The sequence below is a fragment of the Galleria mellonella genome, unplaced genomic scaffold, assembly GCF_026898425.1.
Source record: "Galleria mellonella isolate WM207_F2 unplaced genomic scaffold, CSIRO_AGI_GalMel_v1 utg158, whole genome shotgun sequence".
Classification (NCBI taxonomy): Eukaryota; Metazoa; Arthropoda; class Insecta; order Lepidoptera; family Pyralidae; genus Galleria; species Galleria mellonella.
This window is the reverse complement of record NW_026442003.1, coordinates 458,925-470,992: the sequence shown is the minus strand read 5'-3', so window position 1 is coordinate 470,992 and position 12,068 is coordinate 458,925. Positions and strand designations below refer to the sequence as shown.

The 12,068-nt window shown below is 36.5% G+C and overlaps 1 protein-coding gene across 2 annotated transcripts in view; it reads left to right on the top strand.

Moving 5' to 3' along the window:
* Positions 1-1,779: 1,779 nt before the first annotated feature.
* Positions 1,780-12,068, top strand: part of LOC113519533 (uncharacterized) — a 41,733-nt gene continuing 31,444 nt past the window's right edge. The window contains exons 1-3 of one of the 2 annotated variants that reach the window (XM_052892469.1): positions 1,780-1,956; positions 8,440-8,534; positions 10,087-10,140. In XM_052892469.1, coding sequence (XP_052748429.1) covers positions 8,471-8,534; positions 10,087-10,140 — 118 coding nt within the window. In that variant the 5' untranslated portion in view covers positions 1,780-1,956; positions 8,440-8,470. Of the gene's footprint in view, positions 1,957-8,439; positions 8,535-10,083; positions 10,141-12,068 lie in introns of both variants that reach the window. The other variant, XM_052892468.1, reaches the window with a different exon arrangement.

Sequence of the window (12,068 nt, the reverse complement as noted above, 5' to 3'; positions counted from 1 at the left end):
TTATAGGCTGTCCCCAAAAGCGAGGGGGGAAAGGGATTGATAGCCATGGTGTTTGACAGCCCCATTGCTAGCAATATGCCCTGTAGGGTCAACCTCCACGTGGTTCCCCCTGGAAACCATCGTGAACAATTCTCGTTGAATTCGTCACGATAGGCTAACTCACCTGCTTCATTCTCACCTATCATTCTTCACTGGTGCCCCGCCGGTGTATATCGATAGCGCGGGTGGGGTTACCATTCCATTATCACCTATAAAAAAAAAGAAGACTCCAAAAGCGAAATAAAGATGAGCTATGTTACCCATATCGTGATAACGATCCATGTTCCTTTAGGTAAAATATTTATTGTGACTGGTAGAAACCAGAGGGATATTTTGTACAAAAGTTGTTTGCTTCGGCAACTCTGTCCCATTCATGTTTCTACTGTGAAGCAGTTGTGTTTGCATGGCTGTGTTTCGGTTTGAAGGGTGGGATATGGCAGTGAATTTACAGGGTACAGAGGAATAACCCTGAGTCCTCAGGAATGGCAACGCATGGGGGGTGTCATGGGTGAAACAGTATACTCTGTTATATCCATGATACTGCTTATGTCTATAGGCGAACATTACCACTTTTCATTAGGTGGGCCGTCAGCTTGTTTGCCATTCTAAGTGGCATAAAAAAAAGACAGCGACCTATTTAAATATAGGCTATCTAGGCTATGGCTTAGGGGCCTCCGACACAAAGAGGCCTCAATCACAAATGTACACCATGATACCCCATGATATAATAATTAATAGTTCTAAAGTTAAATTTAGAAATGTAATAATCTATTTTATACATAAAATGAGGTCTTCACCACAGATGTAGGCCCACAGACCCTAAATGCAGCGCTGGTGAGAATACTCCTAATTATTCTAAGGACGCTAATTAAAATTTTGATTTTATCCTAAGCAGTAAGTATCTTACGAAAATTTCGCAAAAACTTAACCTGTCTTTTCTATAGTCGGTCAAAAACAAACATTGCGAAAGCCTACCGGTTCCCCAGTGCTCTAGTTACGGCGCTTCTGCTAGGAGTAGGTAGTGAAAACACAAGAGAAATATCACTACGGGTTCTACAAAAAGGAAAAAAAAAACATTCGAGTTTTGATCGAGTTCTTTTTTTAAACCTTCAATTGTGTTCGTGTACCATATTTGTTTTTTAAAAGGATTGAAAATGGAATGTTCATCCAGCCTGTGCTATTGGTATACATTGACGGGACACCAGTGAGATATGATAGGTGAGAACGAAGTCAAGTCACTTGGGTTTCGGACGAATTCCTGATGAATTCCCTAGGAATTCGTCTTGATGGTTTGCAGGGGCTCCGCGTGGAGATCAAGCTGGTAAGGTATATTGCTAACAATGTCGTTACTCTAGTTTCATTCTGTTCAACTTTTTTATCAAATGTAACACGAATTTGTAGTATTTTTGTCCGCGACATCGTCTGCATGATCAGGGCAAAAAATAGCTTATGATCTTCAACCTTAATAACAATATGTGAACTAAATTAAGATACCAAAAGGTTACAAACTAAGAAACTTGCTTTCACATTTATAATAAGGATATCTATCGAAATACATTGGTAACTCTCGTACCTACCCCATTTTCTAGGGTTCAACACACCCACGTCTCCCCTTGCTATTGCCGCCTCATATATTTTTCTCTTTCTAGCTCACACCTATTGATGTTGTTATCCCTTTCTAGCATTAAGGAAGTTCTCTTTCCCGCGTAAAATCGATTTTGCCACATTGCCTCAGTACGCGCGTGGTGTTCGTGAAAATTGCACCGAAAATCTTATGAAAATACGTTCGGATAAGTGTTAAAAGTAAAACGTATTTCGTATAAAAAGCTATTAAAAAAATAGTTGAGTTCGTTGTAATAAAAAAAAATCCGTTTACAGTTTGTGAAACTCATATCAAGAAGGACATTCATTTGTCCGGTGAGTGCTTTTGCGTAGAAAATTGTTGCATTATTATGGCTAGACATTCTAAATTTAAAATTATATTTTTTTAAATAGTAATAGATGTTTTTATTCGATATCTTTTTTTATTACAGAAATAAAGCTCTGACCTTTTCCTATATCAAAAATAAATAATTTTACAGTAAATTTTATTGCATATTTAATTAAAATATATTGATTTTAGCCTTGCTTAAGAGACATGGTAGTGTTAAAAGATCTCTATGAATATTTTTTATCTGTACTTTTGTACCTATTTGTTTGTAGTTCTTTGATTGCCAACATAAAGGTAATAATAATTACAAAGCGCCATTCTACATTTTTTTAACAGCGTTTTGAGTACTAACATTTTCGTGCAGTCGTTGGCTTTTTTTGTAAAAAAAAAAATTTAATATATACATTTATATTAAGTATTTTATTGCAATAATGGACAAGAGACATATAGTTTGTTTTGATAAAATTCAATAATAATATAAACAAACGAATAATTGAATCTACCATAGCGTATACCAATTTGCTGATGCCTAATAATAGTGCTAATAAAAAAAAATTGACTGAATAATAAGATTTCTTATTAATTTCAGATTTACAGAATTTTTTTATTTAAAACAAAACTTGTTTAGTTTTATTAAATTCTTCATTAATCATTTCTCTTTCCCTAAGGGAATTTAATAGTCTAGGAATAGGTAGTAGCGTTCCTCTTAAAACATCACCAAAGTTTTTTTTTTATACAACTTAGAATGGCAAACAAGCTGACGGCCCACCTGATGGAAAGTGGTAACCGCCGCCTATAGACATAAGCAGTACCGTGGACATAACAGAGTATACTGTTTCGCCCATGATACCCCCCATGCGTTGCCATTCCTGAGGATTCAAGTGTTATTCCTCTGTACCCAGTAAATTCACGCCATATCTTACCCTTCAAACCGAAACACAGCTATGCAAACACAACTGCTTCACGGTTGAAACACGAATGGGACAGAGGTGCACAAGCAATCGACTTTTAAGTCTAACTTTGGTTGCTAAATCGCCTGCCAAGCGTGGCAACTACTGGCATAAGCTTAAGTTTTATGTTCAGCAGTGGACAGTGGACGGCTGGTATGAATGTCGAATACTTAGATATTTACTTATAAGTTTTATGTAAAAGTCGACTTAATTTTAAAGTTCCGCAATAGCCACCTCTATATTTATGCCTTTATGTCTACATTTGTCATTATTTATTTATTTAATTTATTTTCATTCCATGACAAGATTTCCTGGGCCAGTCAGACAGTTTGAACGGAGATTACGTATTAAATGGAAATTTCCGGAAGGCTATTGGAAAATTGGAAATAAATGGGAACGCGATAGACGCGATTCGGGTATAAGCTCTTAGAATACGATATGTGACAAACTAGGTACCTACCTACCAGTGGTAATAAAGATAATTCTTGTCATAACCACTAAATTGTGACAAAAATTGGAAAATCCAAACGTAAGCTACGAGTATAAAAAAAAGTGTAAATTGTTGATATATAATATAGGTACTTTTGTTAAATTAAATTAATTAACATATTTATAAAAAATACATACATACATACATATCTGTCACGCCTGTCTCCCATTAGGGTAGGCAGAAACAATGGAACGCCAAATGCTTCGATTCAAACAAACCTCTTTCGCTTCTTCCACATTCATCAATCTTGTCATACACGCTCGTCGGTTACGGGTACTTTTAATTTGGCCCTTCTTCAGCACGTCGCCTATTTGGTCGACATACGTCCGTCTAGGGCGGCCCCTACCGACATCTCCATTCATTCTTGCTCGATAAATCTCTTTCGTAATTCTTCTTTCATCCATCCTCTCCAAATGACCAAACCAACGCAACATTCCTTTTTCAATTTTTGTCACTACATCGTCTTTCAGTCCACACTTCTCTCTAACCACACTGTTTCTTACTCTATCTTTTAAAGTAATACCACACATACTTCTCAAAGCTCTCATCTGTACAGCATTTATCTTACTTTCATGCTTCTTCTGCCATACCCACGATTCGCTTCCATACATGAGTGTTGGTGTCAGTACTCCTTGAATTATAGCAAGGCGAGCTTTGCTCGATACATTTTTACTTGACATAATCGAGAGCAGTGCACCGTTAGCACTGTTTCCCGCTTTTACTCTCCTCTCAATATCTCTGTCACACTTCCCATCCCTCGTAAACAAAGAACCTAAATATAGAAACTCACTCACTTGCTCTACTTTTTCATCTCCTATCATAATCTGGCATGCCGTTAAACTTTCATTCCTCTCAAAAACCATTACCTTCGTCTTCTTCGCATTTATTTTCATACCTTTTCTTGCATACGCTTCATTCATTATAGTCACCATTTGTTGTAATTCATACTCCGACGATGCAAAAAGTACTTGGTCGTCGGCGTATAAAAGAGTCTTAAACAGAGACTCATTCATCCTGAATCCACAATTAGATCCTTTCAAATCGGTCAAGCAACTGTCCATAAATAGGTTGAACAGCCAAGGAGACGCTACACAGCCCTGTCTAACACCGCGTTCAATGCCAAACCAGTCTGTATAGACTCCATTTATTCTGACACAGGCATTTGAATCCTTATATAAAAATTTGAATTATAAAAAATAATGATAACATTTTATACACAATCTAAAATAGGTAGGTAATAAGTTTTTTAAAATTACACAGATAAAGGCATGAATATCAATATGGCTGTTTGACAGTCACGCTTTTGTCTGTATATCTATTAAAAAAAAATCTTATTATTTATGTATATAGATATATCTAATAGACTATTAAAATATGATTGCTTTATGTAGCTGTCGAATTTCTCTTCTTAATGCAATGAATGCTTAAAAAAACATCAACTACCTTTCTTTGGCAATCGTATATTTTCAATTTCAATTCCAATAAAGCATTTGTCAGTTTTCCATATAAAGCGATGAATGAATAACTTCCGCGATTATATTTTCCCTGCAACAATTAAGATGACGTGAAAGGCATGCTATTATGCATTCCACAATAGAATACCTTTACCCTTAATGCTGTGATTATTTTCGTACTAATGCATTCAACTTTTATAGAATAGGCTGTATGACTGTGCTTTCCTTTGCTTTCCCTTTTTTTTTTTTGGGCCCTAGTAAAAGTATAATAAATTGTTTATGATACATGATTAGAAAAGTTAGTATTACTTTTTACTTGTCTATATTATTCATTAGTTGAAAATGAAAAATAATTATAAGTGCTATTAAAAAGCCGTTAGTATTTCCCGCCCTTTTTTCTGTGCATCTGTCTATCCAGAAAATGAATGGCTTCCTTTACGCCGCACCCTCTTTAGGGCAGCAGGATAGGGTGTTACAGAGCGCTAGATCACGATGTTATCCTGCTTTGTTCCTTGAACTTCAATACTCTTTTATCCTTATAATGGGATAGCTGAATGACTTTGTTTCCTTTGCAGCCCTTTTTTCATAAGCTTTCTTATTTTACGCGCGAAAATATTAAACACATTGCTTTTGAAACTGTACTCTTAAAAACCATAAATAAACCCTTTAATATAAATATCAATATTACAAAATTCTAATTCTAATAATAGTATTTTTCCATGAATTGTAATAATAAATTTCTGACCGGTTTCGCCTTTCAAAGGTTTTTTTTATATTCTTCTGTGCAATAAATTCCAGTCATATTACTACAAGATTCAAAACGATTTAAATACAATAAACAAGGATTACACTACACACATTCACACATACTCCTGAACATTTCCACATTCATTTATTCAACTTCGTTTCTCTTAAGGGCATATATTGTCAGTATCTTATAATTGCTTGTGTATTTATATTGTTGATTTTTTTACTTTTACCAATATTTCAATTTTTTATTTCTTTTTAAATAAATAACCCCCCCCCCCCCCCCACTGTGTACTTTTTATTATAACATTGTGATTTGTTAATCTTTGTCGGGTGCCAACGATATAGGTTCGCCTAGTGTGCGGCCCCATTGTATTTTGTATTTGTAACTTTGTGTTTTTGTCAAATAATAAATAAATAAATAAACAATCAACCAAAACTGATACATTATTTTTATTAACAGCGTTGAGGTTTTATTTATGTTACTTTTAAAAATAGATCTTATTTATTTTCTTTTTTTGTCAATTAATATTTTGTTTATTAGAGCACGTCATTTTTAAAACATCACTATTATTGTACTAGGGAAAAATGTATCTTTATTCAGTATTTTCTATTTTACTGTTCTATCCAACGAACCCTTCACAAACGTAAAGATCCAATTGTTTTTCTGTTCATATACGGAACAGAGTGCATCCGTCAAAAAACAAAATTTGGAAAAGTGTATTTTTGTAAATTTAGGATAAGGATCAGAAAAATTGAATAATGGATAAAATAATTTAATATTATTTTCCATTGAAGCTTGTTTTTTTTAAATGGGTGACGATTGGCCGGCAATCCCATTCCCGCTCAATATACGCTGGCAGGAAACCAATTAGAGATGAGAGGTAAGGATGACAGCAAGTCTACCCATTGTGACAAATTCACGAATTAACCATGACAGTTTCCAGTGAGAACCGCGTGATTGTCAACCTAACAGGATATATTGCTAGCAAGGGCGATGTCAGACCCCAAAATCAATTTCATCATCACTACATAGTATAAAACAAAGTCGCTGTCGCTGTCTATCCCTATGTATGCTTAAATCTTTAAAACTGCACAACGGATTTTAATGCGGTTTTTTTTAATACATAGAGTGATTCAAGAGGAAGGTTTATATGTATAATACATGCATAATATTATAGAGAAACACTGATAAATTTATCGTACTTATAAGTACGTTACAGTAAATTAAAAAAAATTATATTCGAAATTGTATTCTGTAGTAGGTATATTTAGTATCAGCATTGCACCCATGCGAAGCCGGGGCGGGTCACTAGTAATCTAATAATCCCTTTTCCCCCATTGTAGCTTGTTTCATATTGTCATTGGGAAGGTTAAAAAAAGCACTCTGTTATTTCTCGATATATCCATGTTGATATATTTTTTCAATCACTTTCAATCACCCGTTAAATGTCCGCTGTTGAACCTAGGTCTGTTGCACGAGGAGGAGTTTTGCAAGTAGTTGCCACGCTTGGTAGACGGGTTGGCGACTGCAGTTAGGCTTTTAGGAACGCTGCTGCACGTCTCTCGAACATTAAGTTCCCTTAGTCATGTTTTACGACACCGGAAAAGGAAGGCGTGGCCCATTCCATCCCGGCATCACATGGCTTTTTTATATAACTTAAAATAGCAAACAAGCTGACGGCCCACCTGATGGAAAGTGGTAACCGTCGCCTATAGACATGAGCAGTGCCATGGACATAACAGAGTATACTGTTTCGCCCACGATATCCCACATGCGTTACCATTCCTGAGGACTCAGGTGTTATTCCTCTGTATCCTGTAAATTCACTGCCATATCCCACCCTTCAGACCGAAACACAGCCATGCAAACACAACTGCTTCACGGTAGAAACAAGAATAGTACAGAGGTGCCCAAGCAAACGACTTTTGTACAAAGTCTTCCTCTGGTAAGGGGCTTGCCGGGCTTCTGTTTTGTTAGTATAAATAAATATTATCGATTTTTTTAGTACAATTTCTATTAGTTATGCAGAAAATACGTTTACCATCGGACGGACCGTATGCTTGTTTGCCACGACAGTAGTAAAAAACCATCTTACATATATCCAATGTAATGTGGCTATTGTCTGGACACTTTTTGGCTCATATCAGCCTTTATGTGGCTGCGTTAAAGATCTTGGCCTTTACATAGACTCATCACTCGGCTGGTCACATCAAGTTGCTGAGGTGAGTCGCTCCATTGTTGTTACTTTACGCTCCTTATACCGATTTAAAAAGTTTTTGTCTATCGCTACAAAAATTAATCTTGTTCACGCCCTAATTATATGGGTATTTATTGCCTAATTATATCAGTCCATATTGAAACCATGTTTGGGCATTAAAGCCTGGAAAGTTTTGCAATTTTTGTGTGAAAAACTCCTCGATCAAGGCCACATATCGCTGCGAAGTAACAGTAACAGCACGCCCTCTGCCGTCCTCAAAAAAGTAAGGCCCTATGATGCCATAATTTTGTTCACGCCCTAATTATTCCGATTATTGATTATGCTGATGTGTGTTACCCAGATCTTAATGAAGATCTTCTCGATAAGCTGGACCGTCTCCTCAACTGTATGGCTTAGTTGCTTTTTTCAACCTCCGGAAGATCGATCACACTTCTTGATCACAAAATAAATATAGAAGTTATAAAGGAATCACTCGTAACTATTTATCACGCAAAATTGTATGAAAAAGTTGACCCGTTTTTCTCGAAGTATTTCTATGGAGTTTATCTGTATCATCTAAAGCGGTAACATGAAATAGATCTTAAGGTATATTTTTGTTTTTCCATAGACAAACAGCGGCATGCCGTGGACGGCGTGAGATGGACGGTATTCAGATGGAGCCAATCGGCAAATACAAGGCCGATAGAAACGGATCTGCCAAGGGTGAGTGCCGTGATATTTTCTTTATACCACTGAGGTGGCAAACTAGCATACGGCCCACCTGACAGTAAGCGGTTACCGTAGCCTATGAACGCCTGCAATACCAGAGGTATTACGCGCGCGTTGCCGACCCTGAAGAAACCTCTTTACTCTCTCTCATCTTTAGACAAAAGCTATCATACCTACTTGTACAACAATTTTTTTTATACAACTTAGATAGGCAAACAAGTTGACTGCCCACCTGATGGAAACTGGTAACCGTCGCCTATAGACATGAGCGGTACCATGGACATAACAGAGTATACTGTTTCGCCCATGATACCCCCCATGCGTTGCCATTCCTGAGGACTCAGTTGTTATTCCTCTGTACCCAGTAAATTCACGCCACACACAATTAGTCCATTACCTTAAGGTTGTCTTGTAAAGATTGCTCTCAGCAATAAGACCGCCTTACCGTACTTATACAACTGTATCGTTACATTTATTAATTGTCTTGCTTATTTCCTATATTGTATAATGCAAATAAAGTATACTTATTCATTTATTCAAAATTCATGACCTTGGCAAAGTAAATTTTAATTTAATTAACAATTTGTTAGAATACATAACTAATTTTTAACGTATTTTTTTTTATATATATAATAATGTAATGGTAACCCCGCCTGCGCTATCGGTATACACAGGCGGGGCACCAGTGAGGGATGATAGGTGAGGATGAAGCAGGTCAGTTAGTCCATCGTTATGAATTCAACAATAAATTAGTCATGATGGTTTCCATGAGTAACTGCGTGGAGGTCGGCCTGATAAGGTATATTGATAGCAAACCTCCCCATTACTAACAATCCCTTCCCCCTGTAATGTATTTTAACAAATAAATCAATCTGTGAGTATATCCATTCAGATAAAAAAAATGAATTTTTCAAATCGGTTTACAACTGACGGTGTTGGGGGGGGGGGGAGGGATTGTTAATAATGAAGACTAAGGGTTCAATTGCTAGCAATACACCCAACCAGGTCGACCTCCACGTGGTCCTCCCTAGAACCCATCTTGTTGAATTTTAGGTGTATTTATCACGATGGGCTAACTGTATTTTCATCTTCACTTATCATCTCTCACTGGTGCCCCGCCGGTGTGCACCGTTAGCACGGGCAGGGGCCACCATTTCATTGTCATTCATTAAAAAAAAACTGACGGTGTTATGAGGTAATAAATATAAAAAAAAACGAATCAAGTGCCTTTTTGAAGTCCTTTGAAATTAGGTCTGACTACCCCAATAATGATTATAATAGTGAACATAGGGGGAAAAAGAGATTGTTAGTAATGGAGACTAAGAATCCCATTGCTAGCAATATACCCAACCAGGTTGACCTCCTCGCGGTTCCCCCTGGAAACTATCATGGGTAATTCCTGGTGAATTCATCATGATGGGCTAGCTGGCCTGTTTTCATTCTCATCTATCACCCTTCACTGGTGCTCCGCCAGCGTATCCCGTTAGCGCAGGCGGGATATTTTTTTTCTACTTATTGACAAGTAATATTTTTTTGTCCTCAGCAGCTGCCTGGCGTAACATGGTGGACCAAGATTTAGACGATGTTGCATTTCTGGCTGGTAAGTATAATTATATATATATATATATATATATATATATATATATATATATATATATATATATATATATATATATATATATATATATATATATATATATATATAATATATATATATATATATATATAAGGGGATTAAAGTAAATATATAACAGAAATTATAACATATTTTTTATTATTATTTTAGCGATAAGGCCGCCCATTGTTGTCTCACTGTGATAATTTCTTGTAATTGTTTGTATCTACAATAAGTTTACTATTGTAATCTTATGGAGGAAACAATAAAGAGTCTATCTATTTCAGCCGTTAACTGTCCACTGCTGGACTTAAGTCTTCCCCATAAGGGGAGTGTTGCCAGTAGTTGCCACGCTTGGTAACTGCTGTTAGGCTTTTAGAAATGTTTTAAGAGCGACACTGCTGCCCATCCTTCGCCCTTCTATAGTGCCTTCTTACGACACCCATGGGAAAGGAAGGGGTGGCCCATTCTATGTCTATATACCACTAATGAATTGAATTGTCGCAGCGACTCATTGCAAATAAATACGGTAACACGGTCAAAAATTTGTCATTCGCAATTTAGCTGCCGAACGGTTAACACTAGGCTCCGAGCAGCAATTTAATAAATTGTCTAAAAATGAAACACATGCTGCAAAACGTGCGTGAACAAAATGGCAGTCGGAGATTGATGACTAATATGGAAGGTTATGGAATTTCTGGTAGTAATAGTGGCGGTCGATCTTCGAGTGTTGGCAGACACATACATACTAACGGTAGCGGAATTAAACAATATAGTTCTAAACACATAACCAGTGATATGGACTTCCGCAAAATAACAACTAGTTCAGTAAATTGTTTATAAGTAAATACACATGCGTTTAAATAATTACCTATATTTCTCTCAACTGAGATTTTTTTATAGGTGATAATGGTAATGGTAAACCCACCCGTGCTATCGGTATACACCGGCGGGGCACCATAGAAAGATGATAGGTGAGGATGAAGCAGGCCAGTTAGCCTATCGTGACGAATTCAACAATAATTGGTCGTGCTTTTTTTGCACGTGGAGGTCGACCTAATAGGGCATATTGCTAGCAATGGGGCTGTCAAACTCCATTGCTAACAATTCCTTCCCCCTCTCCCGCCTCTCCTACTGAGATATTAGTTATATTTCTAGGTTAAGAACGCAAAATAAGTGGCACTAGTAGTTAGCCCAGACAGAAGTGTCCACTCAGGCTGAACGAGCCACTTCTGTTGACCTACATCACAGTATACTTGTACCCATTTATATGCCTGGCAACACTGATAGTCAAGAATTAGAGGTTACAAGCTAAGAACAAGGAATCACATAGAAGGAATGATAAAATAAAAACTGTAAATCATACGGTTGCCTCCTTTCTTCTTATGCAAATATAATTAGTAAAAAGAGGACGAAAGATACACCATCAGTTTTTTTTTCAATTCATAGCAGTCCAGTTTATAGAAAATGTTTGATATGTCAATTATTTGTCAATGACAAATTTCACATTACTAGATTATATATTCGACACAGTTTATGTAGAAAGTATGCGAGCAGGTTGTATCTGAACTTGGTAGGGTTATAAAATTTACTACGGACTAGTCACGAGGCATGTGCGTTTTTATATATATATCCCTCTCTTACGCATTGGTAATGTCATAAATACAATGAGCAACACACTATTTGAATTATGCATTCCATCTATTTTGTTCAGAAATCTTTGGTTGCAAGTAACTATTGAAAAAAGGTTCCCAATTCGGCTATATTTTAAATGAAAAAAGATAGCGTGTCTCCATACAAATGCTTCGTCGAAAACAGGTCAACTATTTTATCCATGTATGGGTGAATAGGGTTGCCATAATGTACATTTATTAATAATAATGAATAACACCCGAGTCCTCAGGAATGGCAAC